At 35.4% G+C, this 21,819-nt stretch overlaps 1 protein-coding gene across 11 annotated transcripts in view; it reads right to left on the bottom strand.

The window, feature by feature from the left end:
- Positions 1 to 11,953, bottom strand: part of LOC120634482 (nuclear factor 1 B-type) — a 102,839-nt gene extending 90,886 nt beyond the window's left edge. For all 11 annotated transcript variants that reach the window (XM_039905108.1, XM_039905110.1, XM_039905109.1 and 8 more), the window contains exon 1: positions 11,836 to 11,953. In XM_039905108.1, the coding sequence (XP_039761042.1) occupies positions 11,836 to 11,913 (78 nt within the window). In that variant the 5' untranslated portion in view covers positions 11,914 to 11,953. The remainder of the gene's footprint in view (positions 1 to 11,835) is intronic.
- Between the last annotated feature and the right edge of the window lie 9,866 nt (positions 11,954 to 21,819).

Here is a 21,819-nt window from a genome sequence, read left to right as displayed (position 1 = left end):
ATGGTATAGTCAGTGGCGTGCATTTCATACACGCACAAAAGCACTGCATACCCAAATTGTCTTATATAGCTCGAATTGGAGGGAAATATTTCTATTTTATTCTATATATCTGCTTTATACCCTGGCTGAAGACCCTGTGCACGCCACTGGGTATAGTCACTACAAACAGACTGACTTGACGTTCCAAAAGTGCTGATAAACTGGGTCTACTTGAAATAAAAGAATTTTGAATTTGAATATAACTATACTTTATCTTGAAAAAATATACGATTCGAAATATTTAGGATCATTAGTTCATTTACACCTCATGTTTAAATATTATATATATATATATAAATAGAACCTCGGAATCGGCTCCAAAGATTTTCATGAAATTTAGTATAGGGTTTCGGGGGCGATAAATCGATCTAGCTAGGATTCATTTTTAGAAAACGTTATTTTATTCGTGTTTTATCGATAAATATATATATATGTACATATATATATATACATATATATATATATATATATACATATATATATATATATATATATACATATATATATATATACATATATATATATATATATATATATATAGAATCTCGGAATCGGTTCCAACGATAAATTGATCAAGCTAGGATTCATTTATATTGGAATCTCGGAATCATTTATTTTGGACATACGACTATTTTTTGAAGTCGACTCATTCGCGGATGAAGTCGCCCAGGTCCGCTAGTACAATTATAAACGCGAACAACTTTGTCAAAAATCTCAGGCAGGACTTCATTAATAAAATACATTAATCAAACGCTAAACCTAATATTAAAATACAAATTAAATGAATACTAAAGAAATATAACATTCGCAATAAAATAAGATTAGTGTTGTACCGAATTCGCCATAGACGCATTAAGTCTACTATAAAGATATTCGGAAAACATCCCGACTGCAGATAGCGAGGGGCGGAACGATGGCGTGGCTCTGCAGTTATTCACTTCACCATATTGATCTTACACCACTTTCATTACATGGGAGCCTAGTAGAATCTTTTTTAGTTATAGAACATAAAACCTTTCGATGTCCATAATATACTATTTTCTATCAAATATCTTTCTACGTCCACCATACAGACCGTGCATAGAGGGTATGCACAGGGTATGATATAAAAAGAAAGAAAATGTCCAGTACGAGTTATATAATGATAATACTTCAGTGTAGGCTTTTTATAACACTTACAATGCCTATCCTTAGGATTTTTTAAAACTCTTACTGCAAATTATCTCAATTTTATATCATCTGAATACCCTGTGTATATCCTCTATGCATCCACTGGACCTATGCCACTCTTTACCTGAACGTATTGGTGAAAGCCAATCGGTACTCTCATTTAAATTTATAAATTTAAAGTAAAAGAACACTATTTATCATTGTCATAATACATTTACCACTAGTAATTTACTATTTATCACATAGTTTCATATATTTTAAATATTAAGTATATAAATTACATGTAAAGTCAAAGTCTATGTCAAAAATAAATTTATTCAAGTATGGACCCATAGGCACTTTTGATCCGTACATGAGAAGTACACGGTAGTGAGATGATGGCGATAACCATATTCGTAAACTTAAAACTAAAGCTATAAGGGTTCCAAACGCGTCCTGGTCTAAGAAGAAGCCCACAACAAACTTAGCCAGGTGTTTCTTTTTGCTATCACCATCTCACATTGTCATTTAAAATTGTTAGAAGAGCAACCTGGTTAGAGCATTAATTCACACCCAAGCGTTTTTATCGATTACGTAGTCCTTTACACTATAATAAGACTTTTCTATAAGCTTACGTTTAATGAAAATAAATTACAAAAAACATGTTATTTATTTTCAAATTATTTATGTATTTGTTATGATGGAGATATATAGTATATTTTGAATGTATCGTTCATATTATTGTACCCACTTTTGACCTATTTTACAATATTGACCATTTTCAGTAAACAAGTCAATGCCTAAACAAGTAACCCCTTATCAAAGGAGATTTCTAGACAAACGTTAACCGTTCACCAATAGTTATCACCTAAGGGTAGGTGAAACTTTTATTTTTATAGACGTCGCCTAAGTCATTAGGCATTCGATTTAAGCGATGCCTACGTTTAGTGAAAACGAGCATAAGGGTAGCTGGAGGAGATCTCTTATAGAGGTAAGCTGTTCTATGTATCTCTTATTTATTAGTATTTGTTAACGCAGTATTTTGTAGGTACTTTATAATAAAGTTATTATGATCGCAAATTTTTTGTGCAACGTCGTGGGTCTGTGCTCTAGAACGTTATAAGTCTGAGAATGATGCTAGAACCTGGCTTAATCGGTGTGTCTGTCAGTTACGGAGTTTATAAAGATTATAACTTTCGTAACCATGTAACAGTGGCGTAATATAACGATGGCGCGGCTCTGCAGCTATTCACTCAACCATATTGATTTTACACCACTCTCATTACATGGGAGCCTGGTAGATAAAAATACGGACAGAATAATATCTCATCACAAAACTATTAAATTAAATAAAATAAAATAAAAAAGCCATTTATTTCTCATTCCAAATATATAAAGTTTACATTGATTTTTAAATTCTATTTTATACAAAATTTTACAGATAAGTCTTGACCAGAGTTAAATTTTTATTACCGTGCATTTACTCAGCATAAGTTTCATGTTTTCATGTCAATATATATATGTACTTTTTTTGTATACTTAGTATCTTTATATTGTCGCAGTTATATGTATATGTTTTTTTTTTTTTTTGTTTTTGTCATAGTATTTTCTTATTAGTTTGGTCATTTGGTTTTTATTGTTATTGTAACTTATTATTGATATTATTATTATGTTTCATTTATTGTGTTATTTGTCATGTGTGGATGAGAACCCCTTACGGGTATAGGCCTCCTCCAGAGCTTTCCAGGATCCTCGTTGCGAGGCTTTCTTTACCCAGTCTGTCCCGGCTATCCTGCAGATGTCGTCTGCCCATTTAGATTTGGGTCTGCCTCGTTTTCTTTTTCCTTTAGGGCCAGTCCATGACAAGAAGTGTGACAAGAAGTCTATGACTTTCGTTTCTGCTCTGATATCTAGTGAGTTAAACTTTTGAATTTTTCTAATGTTCAATAAGCTACGCTCCATTGCTCTTTGGCAGGTTGTCAATTTATTTTTTGTTTTATTGGTGTGGGTCCAGGTTTGGGCACCATAAGTTAGGCATGGGAGTAAACAGGAATCCATAGCCAGTTTCTTAAGTCGTAAAGGTAACTGGCCCTTAAATACCTCTCGGAGTGACCAATATCTATTCCATGTTTTTGATACTCTTCTTTCCACTTCTTCAAGAGTATTTTGCGGTTTGAAGGAGATTTGTTTTCCTAGATAGACAAAATCTTCTACATATTCTATTTCTACATCGTCGATATATATAGAGATATGGGTCGTATTGGTAATCAGCTTTGTTTTCTCTAGGTTGATCTCTAGGCCTACTTTCCTGCTAGCAGCTTGTAGGGTTTTTAACATGTATTGCAGTTCGGTACAATTTTCAGTAAGCAAGACCACGTCATCGGCAAATCGAAGGTGTTGTAACCTTTTGTTATCAACGCTAATTCCAAGGTTATCCCATTTCAGTGTTTTGAAAACTGTCTCTAGTACTGCTATGAAAATCTTAGGTGAGAGTGGGTCGCCTTGTTTAGCTCCTCTTTTGACTGGAAATAATGATCCGAGCGTCTCTAGCTTCACTTTGCTTACGCTTTTAACGTACACGTCTTTGATGATGTTAATGTAGATACTGTGTATATTATTCTGAGCTAGTGCTTCCCATATAGAGTCGTAAAATATTGTGTCGAAAGCTTTTTTGTAGTCGATGAAAGCTAAATATAGGGGTTTCTGGTATTCGCAATACTTTTCAAGAATTTGTTCGATGGTGTGTATGTGGTCAGTGGTAGAGAACCCGGAACGAAAGCCAGCTTGCTCTATCGGTTGTTGGTTATCTATTTGTGGGGTTATTCTGTTGAGGAGGCAGGAAGAGAATAGCTTGTAGAGGCTGTTTAACAGACTAATGGGTCTGTAATTTCTTATATCCTTTGGATCACCTTTTTTGTAGAGTAGGGTTATGTGTGACTCAGCCCATTGATTGGGGACCTTTTGACTGCACTTTATAAGTTTAAAAAGGTTATTAATGGGATTAATTAACAGGTCCGTAGCTGTTTTAAGAGCAGCATTGGGAATGTTGTCAGGACCGGGGCTTTTTTCCATTTTTAACCGTTTAATTTCTTTTATTATTTCATACTCACTCCAGTCTTCGATATCTGTTGTATTGATTGTGGGGTGTTGGCTGGTGGTATATGTGTTATGTCTGTCAGTTTGTGTGTCGCTGTAGAGCTGTTTATAAAATGTCGTGGCCACTTCAAGAATACTCAATCTGTCTTTTGATACTATTTTCTGTTCTGTCAAGCTAGGTATCCACATCCTATGTTGTTTTAACTCTCTGTTGGCGCGTTTTATGCTGCCTCTTTCAATGAGATTTTTTTCTATTATTGCGTGTCTATGTTTTTTGTAGTCTGACTTTATTGCCCGAGGCACCTTTTTATACAAAGCGCTTAGTTCCCTTTTAATTTCAGGGGTTTTAGGTTTTGTGTTTTGAAGTTGGTATCGTCTTGCAATGAGCTTTTTAGTGCTATCGGTAATTATGCCTTTCTTAGGTTCCTTTTTAAGGGTAGGTTTTGTAGCTTGAAGGCCTAGAGTTATGTAACGTTCTAATTTATTGTAATAGGTCTGGACGGTGTCGCCCTCCTGACAACACACTTCTTTCTGGTGCTCTATCAGGTGTTTTCTGTACATCTCTATCTCAACTTCGCAGTTTAGTTGTGGTAATTTCGTGCTGAAGCTCGCTCGACTCTTTTTAATTTTTTGTAGGCATATTTTTGCTCGGACCAGCCTGTGATCCGAGGAGAAATAAATCTTGTGAAGTATTTCTACGTTGTTAAAAACTTTTCGTGTATCGGTTAGTATAAAGTCGATTTCATTTAGTGTCTTGCCATCAGGTGAACGCCAAGTCCATCTCGAGTTGGATTTCATCTTATAATAGGTATTCATTATTGAAAGGTTGTTTTCGTTAGCATATTGTATTAGTTGTTCTCCTCTGTTGTTTCTTGTACCTACGCCAAATTTTCCCATTATACGTTTTTCGTTGGGCGTTGGAGCTCCTATCTTTGAGTTGAAGTCGCCCATTACTATACAGTTCTTGCCTGCTGTGGTTTGAGCTGCCCTTAGGGTGTCGTAGAACGTCGTGATATCTTCCTCGTTAGCGCCTTTTGTTGGAGCGTAGACTTGAATTATGGAGAACACACACACAACAACAACACAAAACTATTACGGCCTTATAAACAAACTTGCCATAGCGGTTAAATACTTATGGACTATTTTGTCACACTACAACTGCAGTGTTTTGACACCTTTTAAATTTCAGAGCGTGTTAAAAAAGTAAATAACTATTGTAAGTTAACTAATTTCTATGTTATCAATTCAATCAACTGTCGTTCATATTTTTAACATAGTTCCATTGCGGCAGTGTTTGACCTCATTATTTGTTTGTTGGTTTTGAAGATTATTATTACGTCATATTAGTGATGATAAGTGGTTATCGGGACTGACAGCTTTATGTGCTCTGTGAAGCACGGGAGCCTACTAAGTCCGGGCATTAAAGTTTACATGCCTGAAAACCTAATTAATCCCTTCCATTACCTACCAATACATAAGTTCAAACAATGTGTTAAAACACATTATTTAAATTGTGCTATATTATTGATGAATTTCTTAAGGCTGCTTGGAATCAGGCTCCACTCTCATGTCTGTCACGAGAAAGAATTCAAAATTTTGTAAACTGTTAAATGATGTGGAAAAAGAGAAATCTGTTGAGTTTCTTGCCGGCTCTACTCGGTAAAATCTGCCTTCCGAACCAGTGGTGAAGTCACTACAAACAGACTGACTTGACGTTTCAAAAGTGAAATAAATAAATTTTTAGTTTTTTTTTTAATTTTTCTTCTACGATCTGATGATTTTTTCCTATCATATTATCTTTATAACATCATTTTTTTCAAAGCTTTTGATTTGTTTTTTTTTTTAAACATATAGATTATAAACACAAGAATACCTTATCGCCACGGGTTAGTAAGTATTTCTGATGTTTTTTTTTATTAAAGAGTGTTAGCGAAATGATTTATGAAACCTCAGCTCTGTTATCGCTTATACATAGTATATATTTATTATATAATTCATATTATATATAACTCATGGTTAAGCTTTTAAGCTATAACAAGACATAAAGAATATAAGAAGAAAGTTTACCTATCTAAAAGTTTAATTTTAAATTACCTAACACAAAATTCAGACGCCATAAAAAGACTGGATTCGCATTATTTATACTCTTCCACCTAACACCTCATTTTCCTTAACACAAAAACAAAAAGTATGGTTTATTAAACTGTATTCCTAAGGTAAACATTACAAGTTTTTACACCCATTTAACTCTTTTATGGATTCATTTATGTAACAGATTAACATTTTAAAAGGCAAATATAATAGAGGTGTAATTATGTAAACATGACACGTAGCTCTGCAGCTATTCCCTTCAAAACTTTAGTAAACCTTTTGATTTGTAGAGCACAAGTTAACACGTTTTATGAACATTAAATACCTTATCGACATACCTGAACCTTGATTTCATTTTTTATTTTGCTTATAATCTTACAAGAATAAATTACAAAATAATGAAACTCGCTCTCGATATAACCAATTCCTACAGCAGTAATTTATAAGTCTCGCATATTACTTTATACATTTTTGCGTAGCCGTTGCGTAGAGCATCGCGTAGATTACAGACCTCGTAGATATGTTACAGAAAATGATATATTTCTTTTGATATTAAATAATTCATATGAACTACATTTGCGGCCTACATTATCATTAGAATCAAAATTAGGGCTTTTCCCAGTTTTTTTTTTTTATTTAAATTAATGGCGAGTCATACATATTAGTGTTCTCAAAATTCGAACTTGAAATATTCACATAGAGTTCCATTAGTATGTTTTTTATATCTTTTATTCGTTTGTTTACACGGGAACGGGTAAATTCGATTCGTTTTCGTTAATATTACTAGGATACGGAGTTGACGACTTCTGACAAGTGTCGGATAGCCTTAAGCGTGTTTTATCATTTTCTTGCTTTATGTCAAATGACAGAGACAAAATTTGTGAATTAAATAATCATCACTTATCAGAAGGGGTTAAACCGGACCTATTGACGTGGTTGGTTTTAGCGAGTACGCGATAAAAAGGAAAATTGGATTTAAAAAAAAATGAACCGACCTCCGTTTCTATTCTACAAATAGGTAATCGATGAAGGTGAAGTATATTCAAGCTACCTTCGCACTGATTGTTAGTAATTCTCCTGGGATATGTTGTTGTTCGAAATCCAAGCACAATCTTAAAGCTTAGGAAAAAGGAAAATATCCGATATATACAAAATGCCTTCTACTTTAACAGGAAAAACTAAAGGATCACAAATATGTTATCGTTTTTATAGTTTATAGTTATTTCCCAGCGCAGTGGGCAGAGACCCTGCTTTCTGAGTCCAAGGCCGTGGGTTAGATTCCCACAACTCGAAAAGTTTGTGTGATGAACATTAATGCTTTTCACTGTCTGGGTGTTTATATGTATATTCTAAGTATTTATGTATATTATTCATAAAAATATTCATCAATCATCTTAATACCCATAACACAAGCTACGCTTACTTTGGGACTAGATGGTGGTGTGTGTATTGTCGTAGTATATTTCTATTTATGATCTCTCTCCATCGGGTCCTATCTTTTGGCCATTTGTATTGCCTTATAGAAGGTACGGGCACCAGTTTCTCTTAGTTGATCTGACCACCGGGTTGGAGATCTGCCACGGGGTCGTTTGCCTTCTACTACTAAAAATGTGCCTGCAATTATTTAAACATTACAAGTGAGAATGAACTTACAGTGCAATATACTAGGTTACATAAAATTCATAATTCGTTTAAAGGAAATTGCATACAATTCTACAATAAACTACCCATTGACATCTTGGAGATGTCTTAAAAAGTTTAAAGTTTGTTTTAAACGTAAGCTTATAGAAAAGTCCTATTATAGTATAAAGGACTACGTAATCGATAAAAAAGCTTGGGTGTGAATTATTTATCTAACCAGGTCGCTCTTCTAATAAATTTAAATGACATTGTGAGATGGTAATTACAAAAAAAAAAACACCCGGCTAAGTTTGTTGTGGGCTTCTTCTTAGACCAGGCCGCGTTTCGAACCCTCGTAGCTTTAGATTTAAGTTTACGAATGTGGTTATCGCCATCATCTCACTACCGTGTAATTCTTATGTACGCATCAAAAGTGCCACCTATGGGCCTACTTGAATAAAGATATTTTTGACTTTGACTTTGAATTTACTACTAAAAATATCTAATTGAATATTCAAGTACATGTCTCTAGTATTACTTGTAAGTATTCAAGAATATGCGGCGATAGTCTGTCTGTTTGTTGTGACTTTACCACCGGTTGGAAATGCAGTTTCTACATAAACGAAACCGGAAAGTAACTTAGCTGATACTCTTCTTAATAACGGTCCAAGTTTCACAATCATTAAACACTCATTAGCGGACCGCTACAGGACCCGGTCTCGATTCAGAACGAGAAAAGTTTAGGCCGTAGTCCACAACGCTGGACAAGTGTGGATTGGTGGACTTCACACGCCGTTGACTACATTTTACACGGCTTTTAGGCATGCACGTTTCCTCACTATTTTTAACTTCACAAGCAAGTTTCTTCTTAAGCAGCAGCATTGAATTTGAAAATACTAGTCAAAACATATATTAGCCGATGCCCGTATTTCAAAGATAACCAAAATTTCAGCCTAATTTTTAGTTATTACAACATCCAATTGACTTATGAACAGGGGGACATGTGAACTTCATTTGGTATTTTAGTTAAGAAATAATATGTATGTTAAATAGGTGACTGGCGGTCGTAATGTAATTTCAAAATCGCGCTTAAAGGACTTTCAGCAAGGTGATAAACTTAAGCAAGAGATATTTAATTTCTTAAAATGCACGTAACTTAGAAAAGTTAGAGGCGCGTCGAACTTGGCACCCGAAAGTAGAGCCAAAGCCCTAACTACTGCGCTATAACCGCTTTCGTGTGGTTTAACAATGTTATTATTAAATCTTGCGTGCAGAAAGTGGAGCTGTTTGTTTCCACGTATCTTTGTTTTATGCCCAGGACTCTTTCACTACGCATCTAATTAGCCTAGTGGGTAAGACTGGCTTTCCTTGCTGGGATACATAGTTCGATACTCAGTATACCACAATTTTTTTTGAGTTACGTGCGTTTTAAGGAATTCAACTTCACTTGCTTACTTTAATTACTTTGAAATTTTTATTTTTATTTTATTTATTACCTAAAGATAACAGAAAACTTCTTAAAAATACCTACATGCCTGAGCATTTAAAATAAATACCACAAGTACTTTAAGTAATAAATACCACAATATGGAGTCTAACTCTCAGGAGTTAGACTCCATATTGTGCTCAAAGGCCTGCGATGTCTACCGATCTGCATAAGCCAGCATTGTGGTCTACAACCTAAACCCTTCTCCAACCTGAGTGGGGACCCGTGCCCTAAAGTAGACGGGTAATGGTGATGATTCAAGTAATATCTTAAATTCAAATTTAACTTTAAATTTAAATAGGCTTTTGGACTACTTTTAAAACGTCCAAACATTATTTGCATATTTGCGTGGCGACTGCGATGACATTAACTAATCCAATTTATTAGATCGTAAATTACAAATCAAGAGATAAAGAACAATATTTCAGGCTTTCTTACGTCGTGAAAAACAAGAAATAAAAGAAATAAATTCGGGACAAACATCGCGGAGTGGTTAATGTGTATTATACGTACCTACTCTCGGAGGGCTTTCGGGCTAAGCTTCAGAACTTTACTGTAGTCAGTTTATTGCGATTATTGATCTGTTTACAAACTTTGGTTACGTACTATTCGTTTATTTTGGTATAAAAGTTATGCATATGCTGTCGTTGACTTTTTTGTACACATTATCAACTTATACAACTATTCTCTAGATCTCAATCACGCTGCCTTAACGATAGTAGATACCCGTCGTTAGGGCAGCGTTTTTTCTCGGACTTCAATTGCAAATCCAATTGGTCCAGTAGATCCAGAGATTCACTCTCCCCCGACAATCTCACAAACTTTACTTCTTTATAATATGAGTATAGAAGTATAGATATTCCGGATACCTATATAATAAGCGATTTCTGAATGTTTTAATCAATTTTAATTTGTACAGCAATGTTTGATTAAGTATTGCTAATAAATGTAAAATATTATATGCATATCCATGTGATACACACCTTTGCCTTTTGACTGTGGGAGAGATTAGAGAAAAAAAAAATATGCATATCCTGTGACGAAAACCATTTAACGTCGTACTTAATGATGATTTTGTACAAAAATGTGTATGTAAGCAAAATTTCTAGGTTAACGAAGTTCTGAAAGAATTGTAAATTTTATAAGTTTTTTAGCACCACTGAAATCTCAGACCCGAGCATTTCAAAGACGATTATAGTAAACTTTTTTTTAAATTAAATATTACCGTTAGAAAATGTATCAAACATTTAAAAACTGCTTCTTGTTATCTAAAAAGCTCACATATGTGTTAATATTTTTATTATAATGTATGGATGAGAATTTGAATAGGCTTGAATATTTTTTTTATTTATATATAATTTTACTAAATGTTTTATTTTCTCTCCACTCAGAAATTCAAGCACTGATTTAATTTATATTTTTTTTGGCATAATTAAACTAATGATAAAAGTGCTACTTTTGATGATTTCGGTGTTAGCTTTTTAATTTCTCCACTTCAGGACAGGCCATACAGCCTATTCGGTCGAATATTTTTTTTTAATTTACAGTAGGTATCTTGACAGCATCTTGAACAATCCGAGCACATTTCGTTCTATTTATTATTTTATATGGTGGTTTTATTTAGGAGTTATGTATTTATCGACGATATTGAGATATTTTTAGTAATTCAATAATCTAGCTTAGCAAATGTCTAATCACACGTGCTTATCTCGAAACTCGCGGATGGACTAATTTTAAAATCTATGTTTTTTATGTTATATGTAGCAGGTTTTTTTTTTATTTTAGTGTAAAAGGTACTATACCTCTTACTGTAAGACGAACAATCCAAACACTTTCATTTGCATTTGCTATTTTACAAAATGAATATTTTTTATCTATGGCATTTCATAGTTATATTTTTTTTTTTTTACGTTTGACAGCATCTCTATAGCTTAGATAACAACCAAGATAGCACGTGGACGAAACTTTTTGATGGTGTTTAAATTTTTATCCGTGACATTTTTTTAGTTTATTTAATTTACACTACCTCCTACGAAATCTCGAATAATCCAAGCACTTTTAATTCCAGTTTTTTTTATATTTTTTATTACGATGTTTAGAAAATTAATATGTCACTCTGTGACGTTCCGCATAGTTTAATTAATTTTTTTTTTAATTTACAGTACCTCCGGCAGCTTAGCAAACACCCAAGCACATCACGTGCTTGACTCGAAACTCGGCTTGCGAGGCGAAAACGTACGGCCCGAAAATATCCGGGCGGCGTCGCAGCGCAGGTAAGCGACAGTAGCTCACAACATCTGTTAATATGATCATTGTTAATTACATATGGGCTGTTGTTAATATATTGTAGCCACCTGTCCCGAGGAGGGCGCTTGCAGGTACGTCGCTACGTCGTCCACCATGCAGGCTCGCGGAAGGTCGGGGAGGAACATAATACGCTAGAGAGCGCGCATGGTCGCGTGCGAGCTGCGCGGCGCGCCGCGTCTGACTGAAGCTTGACTGCTTGCTTCCACACCCTCCGCCCCGCGCCACACGCCCTCCACCGCCTACCCCACCCCCGGGGCACCGTAGGGCTGGTGGGTATGAGTTTTCCGCAAGGAAAAACATAGGGTAGACATTGGTAATTGGAAATGGTAATTTTGATTTGTTATTTTTGTACGTTTGTGTTATTTTCATTTCATATTACGCAATTCGGTCATATTCAGTATGGGTTTTTATCAAGATGTTTATGACATTCCTACGGCAAAAGTGTATGATCATTTGTTTATGATTTATTGGTTGTTATTTTTTATTGAAGTATCTACAACTTTGTCAACCGATAAAATATCAAACGATAAAGTATCTGTAATTTTAATAGATCATTTCAATGTTCAATTTAAATTATGCAGGGATGGAAAAAAATCGATAAGCAGAAATCGCAATACATATATTAAATATTGAGTTAGTATATGACGAAAAAATACTTTAGTGTGTATAGTTATGAATCAAACTTTTCTGAATAAAATAATCGCATGGTAATGTCTCACAGGCCAACAATAACATAATTTCTAATGTAAGATCGATAAGAGGAAGAAGATTAGTTCACACATGGAATTAAAAATGGACGATCAAATTGAATAATTATGATGGCCATAAACATCATGGTGTTTAAAATCTATAAACGAATAAAAAAACTTTACTACTAAAAAAAAATCAGAAAATTTTCCTCTTTGCCAACCCTAAACCACAACGTCGTAATGCATTCGCGGCACTCGCTGCGTCTCGGCGCCGCTCGGACCCGATCGGTACGCGCTCGGCTCCCCTCGGAAAGCTCTTTCGCATTCGGAACATAGACATGACATATCTTTTATAACCATTCAAAGCAAAACCAACCTTATCCCCTAAACTTAGTGTTAAATATTGCTTCGTTGTGAAAAAATTTCAAGCGTTGTATTCGACTTTTGAAATATCCTAATTTATCGAACTTACTACAGTATCGGTTATCTTTTACGTCTATAGAAATAAAGAGCATTTTCGTTTGTCAATGTTTTTCAGCTGACGCGTCTAAAAATGTCACGTATGGGGACTGTGTGCGTGTTTTTCGCATGTGTGCGTTGAAAACACATCTTGGGCGGATCGGCGTAGCTATTTGGGCATTTTTTTTTCTTAGTAATTTTATATATTTTTTTTGATCTTGGTTTCTTTGGTAATTATGGTTTTTCATTCTTTTACTGTTCTTTAAGTAGTGTAACAGTTGGTTTAGTGTCAAATGATTTTTTGTCATAGATTTGTTTAAATTAAAGCGACGATAGCCTAGGTATTGGGAATACGGTCTCACTTTCGGGGGGTCTATGTTCGAACCTCGGCACGCGCTTGGTTGTTTGGTGCACACACAAAAAATGGTTTACAAAAGGCGGAAGTAAGGCTAAAGCATTTTCTACCAGGCAATCTTCACCACCACCGGACACTTTTTCGGAGTTATGTGCGTTTTAAGCAAGCAGTAAAATGTCACTAGCTTGTTTAATTAATTCAATTTCATCATCTTCATCATAAACCCATTACCGATCCACTACAGCACGATGGTCTCCTCTCAGAATGTAAATGGTTTAGACAGTAGTTTACCACGCTGGCCAAGTGCGGATTGGCGGACTTCACATGCCTTTGAGAACATTATAAAGCATATACAGGTATTATAGAGTCATGCCGGAAACCCACGATGTTTTCCTTCACCATCGATATTCTAATTGCTTACATTAAAAGAGCGCATAGCTCTGAAATGTTGCCGTTATAATTGTATACCTGGAGTTATAATATGTACCCTTTTTATGTAATGTATAAGTGCAAATCAAAAGTGCCATCTACAGGCCTAGTTCAAGAAAGAAATATTTGGCTTTGACTTTAACCGCGACCGTAGCACAACATATTTGACGGCCGAGTGGCGCATTGGGCAGCGAACCTGCTTTCTGAGTCCAAGGCCGTGGGTTCGATTCCCACAACTGGAAAATGTTTATGTGATGAACATGAATGTTTTTCAGTGTCTGGTTGTTTATCTGTATATTATAAGTATTTATGTGTATTATATTCATATAAAAATATTCATCAGCTATCTCAGTACCCATAACACAGGCTATGCTTACTTTGGGGCTAGATGGCGATGTGTGTATTGTCGTAGTATATTTATTTATTTATTATTTATTTATATTAAGAACTAATTATAATAAACAATTACACAATCAAATATTAATTAAATACAATCAAATACACACATCTATCTACATCAATCTACGGGGCAGATTGTGTTATGGGTACTGAGATGACTGATGAATATTTTTTATGAATAACTAACGTACCCAGCCCGCTTCGCCGGGTTAGATTTTGCTTTATTTTATTTAAACAATAAACTTACATCATTAAATTTTTAATTTAAGTCTCATAATATATTAAATCATTTATTTCTCTCCGTATTCATTCTCTTCTATTCTCTTCTCGAGCGGGTCAAGATCATTATCAACACCCATGTGCACCCAACAATAGAATATCATCATAGTAAATAAAAGCTGTATTTGACAGTTTGACAGTTCAAAAATAGGAGTGCTCCGATCGTCACCAAACTTTACAGGATTACTCGCCAGGTCAATTCGGAGATTCCCTGAAAGTTTCATTGAATTCGGTCCAGCCGTTTCGGAGCCTATACGGAACATACCCACACACTTTCTCATTTATATATATAGATAGATATACATAAATACTTATGAAAAACATTCATTTTCATCACACAACCATTTTCCAGTTTTGGAAATCGAACACACGGCCTTGGATTCAGAAAGCAGGGTCGCTTAACACGTAGGTTGGTCCACTGACCTTGAGCTTGGGTAAGATGCCAAGCATGGCCAAGGTGGGTGTGCCAGGATTTAGGCCTGTGAAAACATTACTATGAAACCTCACAGTGTGCGTACTGCTCTCCCTTACACACAGAGTAGGTTCCACATACTAGTATTCTAAATTATGAAATGTGACATGTTTTTTTGCTTGTTACGTATATTCGTCTTAGCACTACGCCGTTTTTTTTATCCACTATAAGTCAGCCCTTGACTGCATTCTAACCTGTCGGTCAGTGATGATGCATTCTAAGATGGTAGCGGGCTAACCGGTTAAGGAGTATGGTTGTCATACGCCTTATCGGTTTCTACACCACACTAAAACGCTTAGCACGTCTTTGTCCGTAGGGTGGTAACAGTGGCGTGCATAAAGAATATGCACAGGGTATGCAGATGATATAAAATAAAAAAATTCTCACGTATGACTTATAAAAAACTTAAGGATAGGCATTGTAAGAGTTATAGAAAGCCTACCCTAAAGTATTTATAACTCGTACTGGAGACTTTCTTTCCCTGACCCTCTATGCACGCCACTGGGTGGTAACTATCCACAGGCAAAGCCCACCAGACAATTTTGAAAATTCGCACAGGAGAAGAATTTTGAAGATCTTCCCGGCGCAGCGCTCAGCGCTGTCTTAAGTTGAAGGTCCCGGGTTAGTCCCCGGCAGCGTCATATTGGGAATTTATAATTTCTGAACTACCTCCGGTCTTGTCTGAAAGGCTTCGGCCGTGGCTAGTTACCACCCTCTTTTTTTAAGTGAGGAAAGGAGGTACCTGGGGGGCACGAAGTTTATGTCAGACTCTTACTGACTAAAACCCCAAGCTGTTCCTTCTTACCGCCTCAAGGCAGAACCCCGGGAGCACTTTAGCATACATCCGAGATTCCGCCAGCGTATGTCCGCCGAAACGAATGAACGTCTGTTATCTTAAGAGGCGTGCCAGAAAACGCCAACCAACGTGCGGTCCATGCTGTTGACAATGGACACCTTTCCATCACCAACAAGTCCAGCATTAGCGTTCCGGTACGATGTCGCGTAGAAACCTATTGGTATATTGGTTTAATATTACATTATCCATCAAATAAGTTCGCATTTCTAATGAAGAAAGCAAATTCTGCTAAACTTGAAATATATGAATACTAGCTGTTGCCCGCGACTTCGTCTGCGTTTGATTTTGTTTTTTGATATGGCATTAAATTTAGTTGTAGCTCTAAAAAAATTTACAGTATTCAGTATCGCTAAGCTTTAAATGAGGGGTTTGTTGCTGTCCGCTGCGGAGTTCTATCGGTTATAATTTGTCGGAGTGATGGTGTAAAATCGTCAAACACTCATCGCCTCTCCCAAAGGAACCGAGCTTAATGTCGGGATAAAAAGTACGCTATATTACTTCTAACACTTCGAAAAATATGTGTACAAAGTTTCATGAGGATCGGTTAAGTAGTTTGCGTGAAAGCGTAACAAACAAACTTACATTGACATTTATAATATTAGCAGGGATAGGGAAGTAAGGAAGTAGGTACCTTCATTGTTTAAGATTACACTGTGCTCTGGCGTAGCGGCAATAGGCAAGGCAATGCAAGGCAAAAGGCAAAATTAATTTAACCGATTCCGCAGTGCACTTAAAGCATTAAACTAAAGGCGCGCACAGATAATTTATTTGAAGCTGATTAGTGTTAGGGGGGGGATATTACTGTACGTTCCGCGCTGGTTTCTGCCGCAGACTGCATTCAAACAGAGAAGAATGACTTATTTCCGTTCGACGCTTACACAGATTGCATAGGTAATAGGTATAGTACGTATAATAAACAACGTGTAACCGAATTGCGAAACAATGTTGAAGGGCGCACGTAATCCTTATTCCTACCATATACATATATGTGTATATATATATATTTATATTAAATTCAAAATTCATTTATTTCAAGAAGGCCTAACATAAGCACTTTTGAAACATCAAGTCTGTCTGTGTGTAGCGACTCTACCACCGGTTCGGATGGCAGATTCTACCGAGAAGAAGCCCGCATGAAACTGCAGTTGCTCTTTTCCAATATCAGCCATTTACATTTTACATTTTTAAATTCATTTTTCTATCTTGTGAGAGACGAAAGCGGAGCCGGATGTTTCGAAGCAACCTTGTAATTAAGTAATTCATCAATTGTATAATAACCTCGCTGTAATAAATGTGTTTTAACACATTCTTTAAACTTATGCATTGGTAGGTCCAAAATTACCTTAGGAATCATATTAAAAAATATACTCAATCCCTCAAATGACTTTTGCATTTTTCGCAGAAGATATGCAGATGTCACTTATTTATATATATATATCCTTCCTTAATATTATAAATGTGAAAGTGTGGATGTTTACGTTGATGTGTGGAAGTTACTCAATCACGCAAAAACGGTTTAACGGATTTGGATGAAATTTGGCATGCATGTGGCCTTTGAAATGGAAAAGAAGATAGGCCACCTTTTATCCCGATTCCTTAAGTAGTTCTCGAAGGAAAATTGAAATATTATATATAATAGTAAGTTTAAAAATCGTGCTACAATCGCCGTCGATTGCCATGCAAATATGATTTCTTAAAAACTATGTCTTTACAATGCTCATTAAATTCAATTCTTATCGAGTATTTAAATCAATTAATAATAATATAAAACAAATCTATAAATAAATATATGTCAAAGTTCTATAAAATGTCAGATAATGTCAGAAATATTCATTAATATCATAATATCGCTTTTTAAGTAAGAAATCTTTAATTTTACGCTTAAATGATATAACATTCAGGTTTCTGTCCGCCTATGATTTATTAATATTTTATAAAAATTTTATTTCTTTGTAGTATCATAATAGTTTTCGTTCCTTAATTCTACTTTACTCTGCGATACAAGCTGCTCTGTAAATAATCACAGAGTAGTAAATCTAATATAACACAACTAAGAGACTCAAAATCCGTGCCCGTATATTATATTAGGCCGAGAACAGAGAGCGGGGCTAAATTATTCACTTGCGAGTGTGCATTTGGCTTAAATAAAGAGTTTCAACTGAAAAGTAGAACGGATATTGGGCGCATAGTACCGAAAATACTCATATTATTAATTTGAAAGTTACTCTGCGTCTATGGTTACATGCCTACGCGCGCTACAGTTTTCACGCTACTGAAAAGATTTCGAAAAAATTGCCCAGGAGAGGGAGTGAGAAGCGGGATTTCAGAAAAACGAGTATGATGCCGAGTAGAAAACGATTTTAGGTTTAATATAACTGCCATAACAGGTAAGCCTGCTATGAGAACGCTGGGAGGACCATGGTAAAGTCTGATATACGACAGAGATATTATACGAGGACGACGAGGACGTTCAAATCGGTGGGGTTTGACGGCCGATTGGCGCAATGGGCAGCGACCCTGCTTTCTGAGTCCAAGGCAATTCTCACAGCTGGAAAATGTTTGTGTGAAGAATTTTTTTCATTCGGTTCAATTTCCGGGTATTTATCTATACTATATAAGTATTTATTTAATTATTCACAAAAAATGTTTATCAGTCATCTTAGTACCCATAACATAAGTTACGCTTACTTTGTGCTACGTGTGTATTGTCGTAGTATATATTTTTTATTTTTTTTATTTAAACATCTCTATCTACTTACAATAACTGTTACCCTGTCATCTTTACCAAATATGTTTATTTTTATATTATGGTGGAATTAAATATTAAAACAAGACAGAACAGAGAGCGTAATGACAGAGAGAAAACTAGAGTCAAATATAAGGAAAGGATGGGAAGCGCACCTTATTGCTTGATATTTTACTAAATTGGTTAGCATTTTAATGAATATGCTGGCAAAGCTTATTTAGTTACTGAATAGTTTTCAAGAAATGGTTTCAATTATGCGACATTGTGTCTGTGGCCATTTTGATATGAAAACGGGTAATTTTTCGTTAAACTTCTTCTTGTATTGAGACTCAGACGGTGCAAGGCTATCTCTTGGTGTCTTAGTCGTTATCAGAATGTTTGTTTACGGTAAAAGAGTGGTTAGCCATATAGATTATAGATTCTACTGCAATGAAAAAAAATGTACGAACGCATCAACAATACTTTCTATAAATAGACCTATTCTATGGACTAATTGACTAAAGAAGGTTTAAACTTTGACTATGAATAAGTATAATGTCTCTTTATCCTATCTATTACAGATATACCGTTTAAATATCCTAGGGCTACAATAAAGAATTTGATTTTCACTTCACGTTTTCCGAACGTACGAGCGGATGTATAAGGTTACGTTTCTGATTTACTGAAGGCGGAATTTTCTTTCCGAAAATCTTTATGACGCAGTAGTCACTGATTTACTAGCACGGGATCTGGTTTGATTCCCTTTTGAATTATTCCGATAAACTAATAAACACTATTCCGATGACAGATTGTTTTCAATTAGCCACTTTCAAAACTATCGTTAACATTTTTAACAAAACAAAATACACTACAATTTTATCGTCATATCAACTTGTCACCGGGCTACTACAGGGGACGGGTCTCCTCCCACAGTCAGCTTTCTCTCTGTCCTATACATTCATGTTGTTGTGTCTCTATGGACTTATCTTTTCGTTTCATCGAGTTTGAAATCACAATGATTCTAAAGAAGTTACACATCAAAAATTGTAACAGGTTAAGGAATATAGGATAACTACATACAGTGGCGCGCATAGAGGGTATTCAGATGATATAAAATAAAGAAAATATCCAGTACGAGTTATGAAATCTAAAGGGTGGGCTTTCTTTAACTCTTATAATGCCTATCCTTAAGTTTTTTATAACACGTACTGGTGATTATTTTTAATTTTATATCATATGCCTGCTTAGTGCATACCCTTTGCGAACCCTGTATGCACGCCATCGATTACATATATTCCTTAAAATTAAAAAGAAATGTAACAGAAATATAAGCAAAGCTATATCGCTCTGCGTCATGATAACAGGCATAACCGACAGTCCTCTGTGCAGAGCATGCATGGAGGCAGATGGTGATAACAAAAAAAAAAATGCCTGCTCTGTTTATTTTGGGCTCTTCTAAGACCAGGGCGCGTTTGGAACCCTCGTAGCTTTAGGTTAAAGTTGGCGAACGAAGTTATCACCATCCCCTTACAATTATGTAAACATATATGTATGAACGCTTCATAAGTGCCTGTGATAAGCCTACATGAATAAAGAAATTTTGAATATTTAAATTTGATGAAACACCGACACACGTATTACTCCGATGTAGAGGAGTAGCAGAGCAACGCACAGCATACCATAGCTCCCCAGCATAATTCCCTGAAGCACTGCAACCAGGGTGGCCTGCTAAACTGCTGGAGTGAGCTCGGCTGGTTGGTTAACCGTTCCAGCTGACCAATTACGGAGACAGGCCAGGAAAAGAAGAAGAAGAAGATCGCTCTGCGTATTGCGACCTTATTATTTTGCCAGTTAGGGTAAATTCCGGCTCTTCCTTTAATACTGAATTTCGATACATTTACGTAACATGCCTAAGCTAGTACAAAAAAATGTTTAAAACTCAAATTTGTTCGTATTTTTTAACTTTGTCTTATCAAAAATTTACTCCAGTAAAAAGTATTTTAAAACCCGTTCGCCCTCCCGCGGCGTCGATGCAGTTAGTCGTTTTTAATTTCGCCTGTCCGACTTTATGCGCACGATAGCTGCCGCCGTCCTTATCTGCGGCACAACTGTCGGTTATTGCGGTTCGAATATTGCCGCTAACGACCGACCGATGCCTATTTTAATGACTGTCATTACAAATATTGGGTGTAAATTAATTTTATAGTTTAATTTTACAGTGGCTAAATTACAAATATAACCGATTGTTATCCGCCCTAATGAGTTTAAGTACTAGATTAAATTTATGATACAAATGCGTATATTCAATAAATATAAATATACTACGACAATACACACATCGCTATCTAGCCCCAAAGTAAGCGTAGCTTGTGTTATGGGTACTAAGGTGGCTGATGAATATTTTATGAATATAATACACATAAATACTTACAATATACACAAAAACACGTAGACACTGGAAAACATTCACATTCATCACACATTGTCAATGTGTTTTATTATCAAGAATAGATATTATTCATTATAAATCCAAAATCGCTGAGGGTTCTAATAGCATCAAATATTTAATTATATATGAATTTACATGAGTATTATACTATATTTCATAAACATTTGTGAGAAAAAGCTACCAAAAACCATCCCATACAGCTTGTCACGGAAGGCTGAAAACAAAATATTAACGCGCAGTCTTTGCAAGCAGATTGTAGTCATATTTTTTCGTAATAGTCCACTTTAAAGTTTTGACAACGGTAAAATCAGTGCCGCTTTATGAGCGAAGTACAAAGAATATTTAAAACCCGTTCGCCCGCCCGCGGCGTCGATGCAGTTAGTCGTTTTTAATTTCGCCTGTCCGACTTTATGCGCACGATAGCTGCCGCCGTCCTTATCTGCGGCACAACTATCGGTTATTGCTGTTCGACTATTGCCGCTAACGACCGGCCGATGCCTATTTTAATGACCGCCGTTACAAATATTGGGTGTAAATTAAACTTAAAATTGACTAAAATACATTTATTACCGATTGTTTTGAGTACTAATGACCACCAGTTCACCAGTTTTATGGGGTAGCTTTATTCACTGGAATAACCGTGACCCGCGACTTCGTATGCTTTTAATCTTTAGACATACAACCATAAAAAACAATGTAACCCTTTTTAACAAGAATTGTTTGGTAATAACACTAATGAATTAATGAATACATTTTTATTGCACACCAAACAAAAAATTGTATAAATTATCGCTACGATCTCTTTCAGGCAATCAATGGCGAAGAATACCCAAGAATACGCAAAAATATACAGTATAAATTATATAGTGGTAATTTTATATATATAAATAAGAAATGCTTAATTAAATAGAATAAAAAA

The sequence above is a fragment of the Pararge aegeria genome, chromosome 24 (assembly GCF_905163445.1).
Source record: "Pararge aegeria chromosome 24, ilParAegt1.1, whole genome shotgun sequence".
NCBI lineage: Eukaryota > Metazoa > Arthropoda > Insecta > Lepidoptera > Nymphalidae > Pararge > Pararge aegeria.
This window is presented reverse-complemented; position numbering and strand designations above follow the sequence as displayed.